Here is an 18,242-nt window from a genome sequence, read left to right as displayed (position 1 = left end):
CCTCCTTTCATGTTTTATGCTCTTTGCATTATTAAGAAGTATAAGGAGAGTTAGTGAACATAAGCATAATGATACCTTACAGTTGATCCTGATAACCATTATGGCTACTAAGTGAAAAGGTTGATATGCACATGTTGGTATACTGAATAATACGAAAGATTAATAGTGCTAGGCACTGTGCAATTTAAAATTTTTTATTTCCGTAATTTATCATTTAATATATTCAGATGATAGTCTACCACAACTGAAGCTGTGAAAAGCAAAAACATGAAATGCTACTGTTGAATGATAGATATAATTTATTCACTGAACCAATTTTGGTCCTAAATACTCGCTAGCCTTAACCCATTCTCATAGCCCTAACTTGCTATAAATTGATGAATATTTTAGAAGCAGCTGATTTTACTAATGTTACTTTACATTCTCTAATTTTCCTCTTTAGTTATGATCTGCAAAAAAGAATTGCTGAAATGAAAACCCAAAAGGAAAAAATTCATGAAGATACTAAAGAAATTACTGAGAAGAGCAATATGCTTTCAAATGAAATGAAAGCTAAGAATTCAGCTGTAAAGGATATAGAAAAGTAATAATCTTTGGGAAAATACCAAAAGTATTTAAATTCATTTTTTTCACTTGTGTCTGAATGTAATACATTTCCTAGTAAATAGCTCTTCTAGGCACCACCACCCCCTGTACCTAACTCACTGTTACAGAGTGCCCAACCGTCATACCATAAGAAATGCCTTTCCCCATAAAAAACTAAGACATGCACATTTTACCTAACCCATTAGCCCTAATAGTTTGCAATTTGATTTTGAAATAGAATTTTGGTTTGTTTAGGTAGACTTTAAAAATTATCACGGCTCTATTTTGTGCCAGCTTTCAAATGACAGTAGTATCCTTAAGTGAGTTTCATTTATTTATTTTTTATTTATTTTTATTTATTTATTTTTTTTTTGCTCTCAAGATAAGGTTTCTCTGTAGGTTTGGAGCCTGTCATGGAACTAACTCTTGTAGACCAGGCTGGCCTCAAACTCACAGAGATCCGCCTGCCTCTGCCTCCCAAGTGCTGGGATTAAAGGTGTGCACCATCACCACCAGGCACTCATTTCTGATTTTTTTATGCACAAATTCTTAAATACCTAGACATAAGGAACACAGGATGGTTCTCCTGGTCTTAAAAAAAAATGTAATAGCTTCAGCTATCAGGGAAGATCAGCTTGGAAGTTTTAGGATTTTAATTAATAAGACTCTTGACATGTCTATAGATGAAATATACTAGAAAGACTTATCTATGACTAATAATTTACTTTCTTTGATAGGAAACTCAATAAAGCTACAAAATTTATTGAAGAGAATAAAGAAAAATTTACACAGCTAGATTTAGAAGATGTTCAAGTTAGGGAAAAATTAAAACATGCTACAAGTAAAGCCAAAAAGCTGGAGAAGCAACTTCAAAAAGATAAAGAAAAGGTAGGTATTGGAAGAAATCAATTATTCAAATCTAAATACCAGATCTAATTTTTTTCCCAAATTCGCTTGATTTTGGTTCCCTAAGAAAATAAATTGGGATGTTTATATTTTATGTCTGAACACAATTTTGCCCCAAGGGTTATGTTATACATTACAAGTTTTAGAGCTTACATTAATAATAGTCATCTACATAATCAACAGTTCTGTTTTGATGGTGGTAATAATTTTCTTTTCCCTCAAATAGTAGTTTAAAGGGGGTTTTAGGTGTTTTATGTTCTTTGTTTTTCTTTTTTGGAGATAAAATTCTTGTTATTTAACACTGGCTGGCCTGGAATTCACTGTATGGACCAGGCTGAGCTCAATATAACTTGGATTCTCCTGCTTCTCTGCCTACTTAGTACTATATGGCTAAAGAAGATAGTTTTGTTTAGATAATCGAGTTTTTAAGAACACTTGCCCCCTCCCCCCCAAAAATCATTTACTTCTGTGTCTGCAAACATGTGTGCTGTTGCATATGTCGGTCAGAGGACAACTTAAGGGAGTAAGTTCATTCATTTCACCTTGTGGGTCTCAAGGATCAAACTCAGGTCATCAGGTTTGGTGGTAAATGCCGTGTCCTATAAACTTCTGCTAGAGTCAGCAAAAGGAAAAGGCTTTTAAGTGACAGACTATCTATTCTGGAGTTAAAGTTTTAAAAATGAATTTTGTAGCCTGGGAAAATGGCTTAGTGAGCACTGACGACTCTTTACAGTCAACCTGGGTTCAATGCCAGCATCCTCCTGTCATCGCACAGCTGTCAATTCCTCTGCTCTCAGATACCCTGTTTTGACATCTGCAGGCATTGTGTGCATGTGGTGAATAGACAGATATAAACACTCCTACATCTAAAAGTAGAAGAAAATCTCAACTCCCCCCCACCCCCCAAAAAAAGTGTTTAGACCAGAATGTAGAAATGCCTGTTTGGGCTAATCTGGTGTCTCTCAGGCTCTAGTCATTGCTTTCTCAGAGATTAATAGACAACACCCAAATTAATAGACAACACCCAAGATTCCGTTTCTACTTGACCCTTAAGGATTTTCCAAATACATTTGTACTGACTATATAGCTTAAAAGGGGTTTTATGTAATAGTGAAAAACAAAAATAATGTGGAGTAATGCTCATTCTATAAAGACATTTTTATTTTAGGATTTTTCTTCTGTTTATTATATGTGAGTGAGACGTTGCCAGAAAAAGATATTGAAGTCCCTAGAGCTGGAGTTAACAGGCAGTTGTGAGCTGCTGGGTAAGGCAACTGGACTTAGATCCAGAAAAGCAGAAAGTACCTTTAACTGCCAAGCCAGTTCATCAGCTCTGAGGCATTAGTTTTTAGGAGTAAAAGTTCAATGTATGATCACTACCTGAAGGTATTTTGGATAAAGTAGTAACTCGATATAGTACCTCTGAAAGGTTACAGTTTGTAAAAATGTCTTACTATTGGGTTAAGGGAACAAACAAAGATAATTTGGTGTGTTGTCTTCAGATAACTATAATAGAGATCCTAAGAAATACTTCTTCAGGTAAATTTTAATAGTATTGGGTACCCTCAGGAATATATTTCCATAACCTTAATTTGTTTTGTGATCCCAGGTTGAGGAGCTGAAAAGTATACCTGCCAAGAGTAAGAATATCATAAATGAAACAACAACTAAAAGTAGTTCTCTTGAGAAAGAAAAAGAGAAAGAAGAAAAGAAATTAAAAGAGGTAATGGATAGCCTCAAACAGGAAACACAAGGGCTTCAGAAAGAAAAGGAGGTAAGAGTCTCAGTGATGGTTTTGGTGTCTTTTCCTAACTTGACTCTTGTTGCAATAACATCCAAAGGTGAGCTTCTAGAAATAAGTTTAGGCCTAGTGCGGTGGTCCATGCCTATATTATAATGTCAGCAACCTGGAGGTAGGGGGAGGGGAGTTAAAGGAAAAGTTAAATTATGTAGCAAGACTGTATCTCAAACTGTTGAACCTTTTAGGTTAACATATTTTATACTTCAGTCTACACTATTGCCTTTTCTGTTTTCTCTTTTTGAAAGATAAATGTTGAATGAAGAATTTATAAATGTGAAGTTAATACTTTGACATTCTGTACAGTCATATTTTCTTATTTATTTTAAGGGTTTTTTTTTACTGTGTATCTTTTATCCTTGTTAATGATAAGGCTATGAATGAAATTACAATGATACAAAACTTTTTCAACATAAATACATTTGAGGAAACTTTCTGAGTAGTTCTTAGATCTGGTCATGTAGAAACAGTATGGAATCTAGACTTAAATTCAAGGCTTTTCTTAATTATTGCCTTTTAATTTCTGAAATTAGCATGCTAATACCCACTTCACAAAGCTCATATGACATTAATTAGGAAGACAGTTGAATAATGTACAATGACAACTAGGCATGGACTGTGTTAATCTATTCCACCTACAAGAATTATTGATGCCTACTATATGGATTTTACTTTCATAAATTGATCTCAAGAAGTATAATTTTCATTTTGGTCTAAGCTTGAAAATAAAAATTTTTGTATTTAATAAACTCATTTTTATAGAATCAAGAAAAGGAACTTATGGGTTTTAACAAATCAGTAAATGAAGCACGTTCAAAGATGGAAGTCGCTCAGTCAGAACTTGATATCTATCTCAGTCGACATAATACAGCAGTGTCTCAACTAAGTAAAGCAAAGGAAACTTTAATTACAGCTTCTGAGACTCTCAAAGAGAGGAAAGCTGCCATTGGAGAAATAAACACAAAACTCCCTCAGACTCAACAAGAATTAAAGGAGGTAAATTTTTGCTTCTATATTTCATCTAAACATTGTCAACTCCAGTTATATATGGAATTTTTGTTGTTGTTGTTGTTGTTTGTTTGTTTGTTTTTAATATTGGGGTTTAAATTGATTGGCATATATAAATTTTTTCAGCATAATTTCCCATGAGAAAGTATTTCAGTGTTGAATAGACTAAATTAACTCTGGTTAGAGGTATAGGTCACTGGGAGAGAACTTCTGGAGCATGTGTATGGCCCCAGGTTCCATCCCTAATACATCCCCCAAAAAAGGAATGCAGGGAGACAAACTATACTGTCTCCAAAAGCAAGCAATAAATAGCAGCTGTCACAATCCCATGGGGAAAATTTAAACAGATTTCTCAGACTGGGTATGTAGCTTAGTTGGTAGAGTACTTGCCTCAGGAGCATGAAACCCTGGTTATGACCACCAGCACCATGTAAAATCAGAAATGTTATGAATATTTTTGGGGATTGTTTTATTTAAAATTTGAGCTTTTATTTTATGCCTGTCTAATAAGGAATGGGGAAAATAGCAGTTAGATAAGATGGTTTCTAAATTGGAAATTGAGATACTAAAGTATCTGAGTGTGTGGCCCTATGTTAGTAGCTATCCCAATCATCTTACCCACCTCTATTTAAAAACTGTGCCTTTTTGTCTTGTTTCTTAGCCAAAAATCCATAACATAACAATGGTACTGCCCAGCTACACATACCTGGATTTGGTTTTGTTTAGGGCAGAACTTGAGAACTGGAAGAAACTTCTACCTGTGGGGTGCCAGACTGGGGTTTTTAATACCTGTAGCTACTTTAAGAGAGCTGAATTCCCTCTTGCTGACCCAAATAATTTTCATTTCTTTTAAAATAGGAAAGGCTCATCTGTATTTTCAAAGCCATGCCAAAATAACAACATGAAAGCTCAGTGCCTTGGGCCTCTCTTATTGTTGAAGCATTATAAATAGTTTTCTGCTATTATTGGATGTATCTAAGATCGAATGCTTATAGGTTTCATTTTGTTCTCACTTTTAGAAAGAAAAAGAACTTCAGAAGCTAACACAAGAAGAAATAAACTTGAAAAGTTTGGTTCATGATCTTTTCCAAAAAGTTGAAGAAGCAAAGAGTTCCTTAGCAATGAATCGAAGTCGAGGGAAAGTACTTGATGCAATAATTCAAGAAAAAAAATCTGGCAGGATCCCAGGAATATATGGAAGACTGGTAAAGTAGATTATATTTTACTCAGAAAAGACATTATATTCTTAATTTGACTTCAGTATATATTGTTACTTTGCCTAAAATAACGTTCAGTTTTTACTTGAAGGCATGACTGCACAGACAAAATATTTGCCCTTACAGGTTAGTTGTCATTATTTATGTAGTTTTGAGCTGTTAATATTCATGTTATACATTACTCTCCTGCCCAGTCTTCCCAAAACTAACCTGAGAAAATTTTTGAGTCAGGACTTCATGTAGCTTAGATGGACTTTAAAGTAAGACTGTAGCTAAGGTTGACCTTGAACTTCTGGTCCTCTTGCCTCAACCTCCCAAGTGTTGGGCAGTTGCCATCATACAAGAAGAAAAGTTTTCTTCAAAAATAATAATTTAGAAGTTGGTCTTGATAGTGGTGCATGTTTTAATATCAACACTTGGGAGGTAGAGGCAGTCAGATCTCTGAGCTCTACGTATTGAGTTCTAGACTGGCTAGAGTTGTATAGTGAGGCAGTATTCCTGAGATCCCATTCATCACCAGGGTTGGTTTGGCTGATCATGCTGAACAGGCTTGTGCCTATTCTCTATTTCTCCCTCAGCATGCCAAGTATGTACTTCCTAAAGCTGCACAAAACGATCTAATAGAATGATCATCCAAATAGAAGAGGACTGGGTTTTTTGGTTGAGGATGTGCCGTAGTTGTACTTCCCTGGTAGAACCTCCAGACAAAAATAAGGATTTAATGTAAATATTAAATATTTATTTAATACTTATTAAATAAATACTTTTATTTTTAGATTTTAATATAAACCTAAAACATTTTATTATAACATTTTATTTAACAATTTGTTTATGGTTTAGAAAGGTGAACTAGCTAATTTAGAACTCTTCAACCGTAACTGAGACTTCTTAAAATTCTTGAGCACATATATCCAGTTGATGGGTTCCCTACTCAGCCTTCTGGAAAGGGGAACAGAATAATCTGGAGGGACAAATGGAATTTAACCAATATGGTTGCTTATACATCTAATATTAGATGGCTCCTTTCTTAAACAGATTGGTCCTGTTTGTTTGCTGTGAAGAACTAAAGTCATTCAGTGAAAGCTGCTAGAGATCTTTTGCTTCTTCCTCCTCCTTCCCCTTTTTTGTTTTGTTTTTTTTTTCCAAGACAAAGTTTCTCTGTGGTAGTTAGTTCTTCATAGCAAATGAAAATCTGAGAGATAAATTCATAACTACATAGTTAATTCTAGGCAGCTTTCAATATGAAACTTTGACTCTCCACATTATATGCTTTCATGGCATAAAACAATTCTTATATCCTGTGTCTACTAAAAATTCACATCACATAACCATGACCACTCGAGGGTAGATTAGAAACTATAGGACTTTGGATTTAGCTCGGTGATTGAATGCTTGCTTATAAGGCACACAGTAACTTCTGTATTAGTCCTGTACAAAGGAAGGGAAATTCTGTATTGGTCCTGTAGAAAGGAAGGAAAGTTGGGGTGAGAAGGAAACATTGTGGCCCTTTTTATGCTTCTGTAAAACCAAGTATACTTATTTAATCTTCCACTAAGAATAGTTTAAAAGCCAGGCAATGGCAAATACCTTTAGTACAGCAGTCTGAGACAGGCTGACTTCTGTGAGTTCAAGGCCAATCTAGTTTACCCAACAAGCTCCAGGACAGAGACTACCACAGAGAAACTTTGTCTTGGGAAAAAAAAAAGGGGGGGTGGGGAGAGAAGAAGAAAGAAAAAATAGTTTAAGAGTAGCATTCAAGGGCTTGGGGGCTTAGCTCAGTACAGTGGGACAAGGTCATGTGTTTAGTCTTTAGCTACAGAAACCAGAAAAGAAAAATGTTCAAAATCTGAATAGTAATGAAATGATTTGTATGTATTATTTGTTTTTTACCTAATTCTTTATAAATTAATTTTCTATTTTTTTAATTATTAGGGAGACTTGGGAGCTATTGATGAAAAATATGACATTGCTATTTCATCCTGTTGCCATGCATTAGACTACATTGTTGTTGATTCTATTGATACAGCCCAAGAATGTGTAAACTTCCTTAAAAAACATAATATTGGCGTTGCAACTTTTATAGGTTTGGATAAGGTAAGCATTCATAATAAGTTTCCTATAATTTAACTTTGAAGTGCCATATTTTTCCCTCAGAATATTAGATTTTTTTTTCTTAGCCATTATTCAGTTACTCCCTGATAAGTTTTGAAATTTATATTCTGTGTGTATATGATTATGGAGGTTAAAAAATAAGTTTTGTGATGCTTCTACTAAAGAAATTCCAGTGTTAGAGTGATGTCTAGTGAATGAATGACTGTTAGTATGATGTTTCTTGAGGGGTGTGGGGGAGTTCGAGACAGGGTTTCTCTCCATGGCCCTAACTATCCTGTAACTTGCTCCGTAGAAGAGAGTAGTCTCTAACTCACAGAGATCAGTCTACCTCCGAGTACTGGGATTATTGCATGATCCACCACCTGTTAGTATATTTCTAAACTAAATCAGTGACCACTGTTTTCTTAATAGAACCTTTATTGAGAAATGTTATGTTATTCTGAAGTATAGAATTAAGTTATTTTCACTATATCCACAACTTGCTGGACTATGGCCATTAATATAATCCCAGACTATTTTCATTGCTTCATAAGCATTGACAATCAGTTCACCCACCCTCAACAAAACCATTGATTTGCTTTTGGTTTCTATGGATGTATTCTGAGCATTGGTTGATTGGGATCATAATATGGGGCCTTTTACACATACATACATTTACATAATTATTCAGACTCATTTGTTTTGTAGCATGTACCTATCTTTTTTTTGGCCTTCTGTTGTTTGTTTATACTTTTTGGCTGACTTAACAATAATGCTGTGGTGAAGAGTCATGTACAAGATTTTGTGTGAACGTGGGTTGGGATACCTAAGAATGGGGGTGTTTACTGGTGTGTCCTATTTATTACAGTACATCTTGATAGATGTAAAGTGGTATCTAACTGCTTTTATTTTATTTCCCTAATGTTGAACATATTTTGTGCTTATTAATCATTTATCTTTCTTGGGGGAAAAATGACTGTCTGAAATCTTTGCCTGTTTTCATTGGTTTGTCTTATTGAATTGTTAAAAACTCTTTAAATAGTGTATACAAGGCTCTTGTTGGATACTTGCTTTTAAATTTTTTTTTTTAAATTTAAATCTGCTATTTGGTGGGTTATATTTTCACTTTCTTGAATGGGTACTTTGAAGCACAAATGGCTCAGTTAACAGTATTTTTCTTTAGCTTCTTGGGTGTGTTTAGACAAGATCTTGCTTTGTATCCCAGACTGACTTTGAACTTGAAGCAACCCTCCTCTCTCTGCCTTCCAAGTGGTGGGACTATAGAAGAGCTCTGTTTGTGAGAGTTTTATAGGTTTTAGCTTTTAAATTTAGGTATCTAATGCATTTTGATGTTTTCGCATAATGTTAAGTTTTTGTTATCAAGTTGCTCGTGGCTACTGTATAGAAATAAAATTAATACTTGGGAATTTTATGTAGGAGCATGATAAGATTTTATTTAGGATTATAACACTTAGAAGACTACATAATTTTTTTTTCAAACTTTTAGATGACAGTGTGGGCCAAAAAAATGGCCAAAATTCAAACTCCTGAAAATACTCCTCGGTTATTTGACTTGGTTAAAGTAAAAAATGAGGAAATTCGCCAGGCTTTTTACTTTGCTTTACGTGATACCTTAGTGGCTGACAATTTAGATCAAGCTACAAGAGTAGCTTATCAAAAAGATAGACGATGGAGAGTTGTAACTCTGCAGGGGCAAATCATAGAACAGTCGGGTAAGTTGGAAATTTTTTGTTCCTACCGATCTTTTTTTTTTTTTTTTTTTTTTTTTTAATCTTTGGTAAGACATTTAAAGCTGAAATCTCCCATGTTCCCCAGGTACAATGACTGGCGGTGGAAGCAAAGTAATGAGAGGAAGAATGGGTTCATCAGTTATTGTGGAAATCTCTGAAGAAGAGGTCAGCACAGTGTAAAACAGAATTTACATATTTTAAACTGTGCCCGGTATTGATTTAACAGGTTTTCTATTATGTAAATGATAGCTATTTTATTGAGTGCTTAATGGGATGCAAAACACATTAATTCAAAAGTATATGCTTAAAAAAGGGTGTGTCAGAGTAGTAGAGCATTGGCTTAGCGTGCCCAAGGCCCTAGGTTTGATCCCTAGCGTCCCATTAAAAATAAGTGCATATCTTTTTAGTTAATCTTTTAATATCATAGAGATTTTTCATAATTTAGTCAATTACTTAATTTACTTTGCAGAATTACTGTTTTTTTTTTTGTTCTTGTTTTTCAATTTCAAAATACTTCCTAAGTATTTCAAAGTCTTCTTATCCATGTTTCTAAATTTTATTTTAAACACTTTGGGAGTGTGGAGGTACAGATTAGTGGTAAGGTTATTTGCGTAGTCTTTGTGAGGTATGAACTCAGTCACCAAAATGTGCTCTTAGTCTGGATTTCTTTTTCCAAGATGTGCATTAATTTCTCCCCATAATTTGAAATTGTTTGAATGCTATTTTTTCATTAAAATATAGGTGACTGTGTCTCAAGCTTTAGTATTGGGGGTTGTTTGGTTGCATGTCTCCTTCTGTTAGGCTAGCCTCAATCTCATAATCTTCCTCTCGACCTCTGAGTAGCTGGGAATTCACTTTTATTCTAGTCTTTAAGATTAGAAGTTTGGGGGAGGTGGACAAATGGCTCAGCAGTTTAGAGCACTGCTTGCTCTTCCGAAGGTCCTGAGTTCAATTCCCAGCAACCAGGCCATAAAATATATTTGTTTATATATTATGTATACAATGCTCTGGACATGTATACTGTGGGGGCCCCCCATGATAATCTTAAATCTGGGCAGGTCACCCAAATGAAGTTCTTTACTTCCAACCATGATCACCTGGGACTCTGGCCATGAATTTAAATAAGAGGCCTGAGGCTCAGTAGTTTACCCTGAAGCAATACCTGGTGTCAGAAAAACACCACAAGCTGAGATTACCTGACCCCCCCATCCAAGAGCAGACCATTAAAAGGAAATGCCTGACATTCCAACAAGATAGGCATTCTATCTAATGCCTGTAGATAGGATCACCTGTCAGCACACCTCACCAGAACACCCCTAGATAAATGTCAGCCAATCAGGGGTCCTGAACATCAGAGACCCCCTCACCCCCACCTTTACTACTATAAAAACCCAATTCTAATTGAGCTCAGGGCTCTCCAGTTATTCCCATACATTGGACTTGTGGAGAGACCTAAAATAAAGACTCTTTCCTTTTACATATGGGACTCGGTCTCCTTTGTTGGCTTTTGTGGGGACCTCACGAATTTGGGCATAACATATACAAAATAATTTTTTACAAAAAAGATTGGAATTTGGGGTTTTTTTTCATTTTTTTATTTTTTTTGTTTATGAATATGGGTGTTAATGTCTGTTTACCATGTGTGCGCCTGGTGTCCCAGAAGGCCACAAAAGGGTATAGGGTCCTCTGGAACTGGAGTTAAAGAAGATTGTGAGCCCATTATATAGTGACTGAGAATTAAACTCTAGCTCACAGGAAGTGCTCTTAACTGCTGTGCCATCTCTCCAGCCCTGTGTTTTGTTTGTTTGTTTTCATTTTGTGAGTAAGCTAACTTTAAATTGCCTCTTAAGAGGGCAGGCAAGATGGTTGAGAGTGTAAAGTCTCTTTCTGCAGAGGCCTGACTTCATGAGTTCAAGTCCTAGGAGAACCAACTCCCACAGGTTGACTTCTGATATTAAGTATACATGCAAATGCATACATATGTCTGTAAATATACCACTCTGTTAAAAATGACCCTTGAAGAATTTTTTTTTGAAGGTAAAAAAGATGGAATCTCAGTTGGAAAGGCATTCTAAACAAGCAAAGCAAATCCAAGAACAGAAAGTACAACATGAAGAAGCAGTCATTAAGTTAAGGCATAGTGAACGAGAAATGAGAAATACACTTGAAAAGTTTGCTGCAAGCATCCAGGTACTGTGTTTATGTTCATGTTCAAGTATTAGCTGAGACTGTTAGAATTTATCAGCAAGTGGGAAGATGCATTTTGGTTTGCTTCCAATTTTGAAATATAAAGAATTACTATTTTCCACTCTAGAATTACAATGTAATTTTAGCAACTTCATTACCAATTTTATAGCTTCACTCATTGAAAAGTGACTTGTTTTCTTGATTATAAAAAGTAGTATATACCATTTGTTTTTTTCTCTTTTGGTTTTTATCAAGATAGAGTCTCACTGTATTTGTGGCTGCCCGGGAACTCACCATGCAGTCTCTGCTGCCTGAGTGCTAGTATTGAAGGTGTGCACCCTTATGTCCAGCAGCCAGTTGTTTCTATTTTTAAAGCAGCATTCAGTAAACACTTAAATTACAGCCTTTAACAACGATGTATAACCTTCAATTTTTATAATTTAATTGCATGCAATGTATTTATATATTTGTATAAAGAGTAACATACATCTTTTTAGTGCCATTAACTTTTCATTACTTAATATCTAAATTTACTTGATTTCTCTGCCATGATTCATGTTTTTCCTTTTCTCTTTTTTGAGGGGTGGGTGGAGGGGGACTCGAGACAGGGTTTCTCTGTGTAGCCCTAGCTGTTCTAGAACTAGCTCTGTAGACCAGCCTGACCTCACTCACAGAGCTCTCCATCCCGAGTATTAGGTCTTTATACACACATTTGATGATTTCCTTAAAGTGACTACTGAAATTGTCATTAGCTGTGTTTTATTGTTTTAAAACACTTCTTGCCTCATACCAAATTGTCTAAATATTGATTCTAACTCATTATCTTTGTGATGAGTTTGTACACATTTTATTTACTGATCATTTTAGGTTTTATATTGTTTTCTATCATTTTCTTGTTAGCTTAAATGTCTTTAAAAATTAGTGTTCAAAGAAATATTTACTCTTACAAATTTAAAATATCATATAAATGCTAAATTATTTTTATAGGGTTTATCAGAGCAAGAAGAGTTTTTGACCGTACAAATTAAAGAACTGGAAGCTAATGTGCTTACTACAGCCCCTGATAAAAAGAAACAGAAATTGTTAGAAGAAAATGTCAGTGCTTTCAAGAAAGGTATGTTCAAAAATATTTTTTTTTAATTTTTAGTAACCAAACAATTTATAGAATAATAAATTATAGTTAAATCTCTTGCATGGCAATATGTTGATTTAATTTAGCTTTTGGTATTGTTTAATTCATTCAAGGTTAAATTCGTGTGACAAATAAAGAACTACTCCATTAAGTGGTTTGTGTAATTTGCCTATGGTCAGCCACATGGCATATGGCGACAGAGGAGTAGGTAGCATGCTCTGGTGCCAGTTATGTGCTTACATTTCTGCTCAGTTTCTTCAGGGTCATTACGATTAGATTAATAGGTGTGGGCTAGAGAGGTGGTCCAGTGATTCGAGCACTGATTGTTCTTCCAGAGGACCTGCACTCAATTCTCATAACTCTAGTTTCAGAGGGCCCAGTACCCTCTTCTGACCTTTGAAAGCATGCATGGTACATTTAGGTACATGTAGGCAAAAGACGCATACACAAAATTTAAAAGGAAAAAAAAATACATTTATAAATCTGAGAATTTGAAATAAGTAAATTACTCAAGAAGAACACACAAGTAAACAGTAAAGCTACTTACTTGAAGACTTAGCTAAAAAAGGTTTCCTCGACTTTTTCTTTTAACAGTAGCTGTCAGAATAGAAGCTTAAGAAAGCAACGCTGTGGATGCAGTTGTCTTTGTACCTCACTTAGAGTCCTTTGAGCATGTATTTCAGTGTATTCTATGTTACTGCTCTTTCTACACTTGAAATTCCATCTGTCAAACTGAGAAAGTGTCACTGCATTTATCAACAGCTGTATTCCACACCGTCAGCCTCAATCACTGCCAGCAAAAGCCAATCAGTTCATCATTTATGCCTTCTGCATTGCACAACTAACTTTAGTTTATTTGACCTAAGTAAACCTGAGGTGTGTTTTTGTAACAGGGGAGACCTACCAATTCATCTTGCTTCTTAACTTTTTAATAATGTGGTGGACTATTTATTTAACCGAAAGAAAATACCCAGTTTCTCCAAACCTGAGAAAGCTCTTAGAGCAAATATACGTTCAACAAGTGATAATTACTAACGAAAAGAATTCAGCTGTGTCATTTTTTTAATTTCAGAATATGATGCTGTGGCTGAAAAAGCTGGTAAAGTAGAAGCCGAAGTTAAACGACTACATGATACCATCATAGAAATCAACAACCGAAAACTCAAGGCCCAACAAAACAAACTTGATATGATAAATAAACAGCTGGATGAATGTGCTTCTGCTATTACTAAAGCCCAAGTAGCAATCAAGACTGCTGACAGGTAGAATGTGCACCTCCCCAGCCTGCCCCCACCCCGTCTGGACACTTTGAGAAGGGGAAAAAAAAAACTGAAAATGAAGATTTATCGTTTGTCAAATTCAAAAAGAACAAGTTGGTTAACAGTTGTATGCCTTAGAAAAGTTGGAGTTATAATTCATAACCCAGTTGTTCAAGGATAGACATTAAGTTACTCTGGCATAGAGAAGTAGAGCTAGGTCTTAAACAAGAGGTGATAAAGAAAAGCTCTAGAGAAAATCTTTTATTTTTTTATTTGTATATTGATCTATTTGGCTAAAAGTAAGAAGCTAGAAAAAAATCATTTGTTAGGAGCAGAAAGTCTGTTCAAAAGAAAATCTTTTAGTTTGGTTTTTGTTTGTTTTGGTTTTTTGTTGTTTCTTTTTAAACCAACTGAACATGGTAACATAGCCTTGTAATCCCAGAGACCCCAGAGAAGACAGGGTCAGGCAAATTGCTGTATTTCTGTGTGTTCATAGACACTTTTACATGAAGCCAGGCAGTGGTGCCACATGCCTGTAATCCCAGCACTCAGGGGGCAGAGGCAGGCAGGCCTCTGTGAGTTTGAGGCCAGCCTAGTCTACAGAGCAAGTTCCAGGACAGCCAAGCTACAAAGAGAACCCCTGTCTCAAAACAAAACAAAAAAATGCAGCTTACATGGACAGACCTTATGGAAATTTTTAATAAAACATACAACACAGTCTGTAAGTAGTTATATATAAACAGAGAAACCTAAGATGGTTCAGTAAATCACAAAATTTTAAAATCGCATTGTCACAAATTGTGTTGCTTGCTTTTTTTTAGAAATCTTATAAAGGCACAAGATTCTGTCGTCCGCACAGAGAATGAAATAAAAGACACCGAGAAAGAAACAAATGACTTAAAAGCAGAACTAAAAGCTATTGAAGACAAAGCAGAAGAAGTCATAAAAAAAACAAATGCTGCTGAGGTAAGATCTAGTACTGCCTTACAGGATAGAAGTCATTTGAAGCAATTAAAGTGTTGTGTAAGTTAAATTTTTTGTGACTATTAACTTAAAAGTATATAACAAACTATGAGAACTTTCTATGAATCAAATTTTATTAAATGAGACAAGAGAAATTGCTAACAATGTCTATGTAATGTAAAAAAAATATACCTATTTCACTTGTAGAGATGGTATTTGTCACAGTTATTCTTGGTTTTTAGGAGTCATTGCCAGAAATCCAGAAAGAGCATCGTGATCTACTTCAGGAACTTAAAGTTATTCAAGAAAATGAACATGCTCTTCAGAAAGACGCTCTTGGTATTAAGTTGAAACTTGAGCAGATAGATGGCCACATTGCTGAACATAATTCTAAAATAAAATACTGGCAAAAAGAGGTGAGATTACTCCCATTTAATTAATTTTAAAGCTTTTCTGTTGGCTGGACGGATAGCTCAGTTAAGAGCACTCACTCTTGTAGAAGACCAAGGTTCAATTCCAAGCACTTACACGCATGTAGATAAAACACTAGTACCATTTTTTTTAATTGCTTTTTGTTTTGTAGGGGCAGGTGTTTCTCTGGTTTTAAGTGTATGCTGTGATTCTTAATTCCATAATCACTTTTTTATATAAGGGATCTAATAGACAATTTGGAATTATTTAATACATAGAAATTAGTTCTCATTAGAAGAGAGCAAGTTCCTTCTCAGCCCAGAGCTTATGTACAAAGTAGTCATGGTTCATCCCGATATTGTTTTTATAGCTGTCATTGTTGATGTTTTGACTTAATAAACTGGGAGCTGTAAAGAGAGCCCACTGGTTACTACTCTGCAGCTTTTGTAGAGGACTCACAGCTTGCTTCCTCAAACCAATATCAAATCGCTTAAAACCAACTCCACAGGATCTGATACCCTCTTCTGGGATCTATGGCATCTACAAACGTGGCATACACACATACATGCACACACACCCATACACAGTAAAAGTAAATCCATCCTGTTTTTATGTCTTCTTAATTCTCTTCAGATTTCAAAAATCAAATTGCATCCTATAGAAGATAATCCTGTTGAAACAGTATCAGTTCTAACCCCAGAGGATCTTGAAGCAATCAAGAATCCAGATTCTATAACAAACCAAATTGCAATTTTGGAAGCTCAGTGTCATGAAATGAAACCAAATCTTGGTGCCATTGCAGAATATAAAAAAAAGGTATGAGTGAATTGGATTTTACTTAGTTTAAATTAAGACCTTTGGTTTTTGTTGCATAATGAGCAATGCTGATTCTCAGATTTGTGTAAACTTTTTTATAATCTTCACAGGAAGAATTATATTTGCAAAGAGTAGCAGAATTGGACAAAATTACTTCTGAAAGAGATAATTTTAGACAGGCATATGAAGATCTTCGGAAACAAAGACTCAATGAATTTATGGCAGGTTTTTATGTAATAACAAATAAGTTAAAGGAAAACTACCAGATGCTTACTTTGGGAGGGGACGCTGAACTCGAGCTTGTGGATAGTTTGGATCCTTTTTCTGAAGGAATCATGTTCAGGTTTGTAAGACTTGAATCCTCTATGTTACCTGAATTAATGTTTCTTGTGAGGGAAGTGTGAAGGTTGGAACTATAACTTCCTTCCTGATTATAAATACTAACTTGTTTATGTACCTTACGAGTTTACATCATAAAATATGTGCAAATTATGTTATACAATGACTAGTTCATTAATTCATCTTTTAAAAAATTTTTCTTCAATGCTAGATGCAATAATGCCAACATCTATAAATCCTGGCTTATCACTACAGGGAGATGGGAGCAAAAACAGACTCACAGGCCAGGTAGCCGAGTTTATACAGCAGTGAAATGACTGTCAGACAAAATAGAAAGGCTTTCTTTAACATCCCCCGCAATAGTTATTACAAAATTGGTTAAGAGAAAATAACAAATAGTAGCTAGCTTACTGTTTTAATCTTAAAATTCTGGTAGATAACTGGGTGGTTGGTGGCACATGGCTTTAATATCACCACTGGAAAGGGAGAGGCAGGCAGATCTTTGTGAGTCAGGCAGGGCCAGTGTGATCTACAGACTAAGTTCTAGGACAGCCGGGGTTATACAGAGAAACCCTGTGTCCAAAAACTTTAAAAATTCTGGTAGGTGTTTCTAACATATTTGTCTTCCAATAACATTTCTGTAAACTAGGAATAAAAGACCAGCAAGCCAGGCCATGGGGTGTGTATACACGTAATCCCAGCACTCACTTGGTTTAGGCAGGAGGATGAGAAGTTTTAAGGAAAATAAAAGGTCATTACATACTGAGGTCACCCTGTTCAAAAAACCAAAATCTAAATAATATTTGTGAAATGCAGCATACAGATTTAGCAAGGAAAAATAGTTGGTGTTAATTATAGGAAGCACTTCAGGAGTTTTAGCCTGAGTTTTATAAGGCAGTTCAGTAACATTTCTTCATTGTTTTAGTGTTCGACCACCTAAGAAAAGTTGGAAGAAGATTTTTAACCTTTCAGGAGGAGAAAAAACCCTTAGTTCGTTGGCCTTAGTGTTTGCTCTTCACCACTACAAACCCACTCCCCTCTACTTCATGGATGAGATTGATGCAGCCCTGGATTTTAAGAATGTGTCGATTGTTGCATTTTACATATATGTGAGTAAATCTTTGGAAATTCTGTTTTATTTCTTGCTATCAGGATTTTCATTTTACCCAAATTCTTAATAATATCATTATTAACATTATCCCATGTTAATCATGTCACAATTACTGCCCACAAACTCTATGAAATAATATTTGCCTATTTTATAATTTGTCTTTTTTTTTTCTAGGAGCAAACCAAAAATGCCCAGTTCATAATAATTTCTCTCCGGAATAATATGTTTGAGATTTCAGATAGACTTATTGGAATTTACAAAACATACAATATTACAAAAAGTGTTGCAGTGAACCCAAAAGAAATTGCATCTAAAGGACTTTGTTGAACTTGTTTATATTGAAGATTCTTCACAGTTAAATTGCCTAGATTTAGTATTTCTAGGTTTCTGTCGGTAACGAATTTTAAGTTGTACATTTTTCTAAGTTGTGTGACAAGTGGTTTCTGTTTCACTACTGATAATGTGTAAAATAAATTGTATCCGTTTCTATATTATAAAAAATGAGTCTGGCTGGTTTTTCGTTTTAACAATTCTTTGATCCCTTGGGAAATTGACAGCATGCCCCCAAGAGTTAACAAAAGTAACCATCTTGCCTCTCCATCTTTCCAACATTTCTCCGAAATTCATACTAGTGGCATCAGGAAGGTGTCAGGAAGTATATTCTTCCA

At 35.1% G+C, this 18,242-nt stretch overlaps 1 protein-coding gene across 1 annotated transcript in view; it reads left to right on the top strand.

Moving 5' to 3' along the window:
• Smc4 (structural maintenance of chromosomes 4) overlaps nt 1-18,075 on the top strand; it is a 31,057-nt gene extending 12,982 nt beyond the window's left edge. The window contains exons 8-24 of the mRNA XM_048424880.3: nt 443-583; nt 1,323-1,473; nt 3,101-3,265; nt 4,052-4,285; nt 5,317-5,502; nt 7,447-7,608; nt 9,113-9,338; nt 9,442-9,521; nt 11,394-11,546; nt 12,531-12,657; nt 13,748-13,937; nt 14,756-14,900; nt 15,140-15,313; nt 15,942-16,124; nt 16,235-16,467; nt 17,389-17,572; nt 17,749-18,075. Of these exons, the coding sequence (XP_048280837.3) occupies nt 443-583; nt 1,323-1,473; nt 3,101-3,265; nt 4,052-4,285; nt 5,317-5,502; nt 7,447-7,608; nt 9,113-9,338; nt 9,442-9,521; nt 11,394-11,546; nt 12,531-12,657; nt 13,748-13,937; nt 14,756-14,900; nt 15,140-15,313; nt 15,942-16,124; nt 16,235-16,467; nt 17,389-17,572; nt 17,749-17,901 (2,887 nt within the window). The 3' untranslated portion in view covers nt 17,902-18,075. The remainder of the gene's footprint in view (nt 1-442; nt 584-1,322; nt 1,474-3,100; nt 3,266-4,051; nt 4,286-5,316; nt 5,503-7,446; nt 7,609-9,112; nt 9,339-9,441; nt 9,522-11,393; nt 11,547-12,530; nt 12,658-13,747; nt 13,938-14,755; nt 14,901-15,139; nt 15,314-15,941; nt 16,125-16,234; nt 16,468-17,388; nt 17,573-17,748) is intronic.
• Nucleotides 18,076-18,242: the final 167 nt, after the last annotated feature.

Source organism: Myodes glareolus, chromosome 20 (genome assembly GCF_982192425.1).
Source record: "Myodes glareolus chromosome 20, mMyoGla1.1, whole genome shotgun sequence".
NCBI classification, from domain to species: domain Eukaryota; kingdom Metazoa; phylum Chordata; class Mammalia; order Rodentia; family Cricetidae; genus Myodes; species Myodes glareolus.
This window is presented reverse-complemented; position numbering and strand designations above follow the sequence as displayed.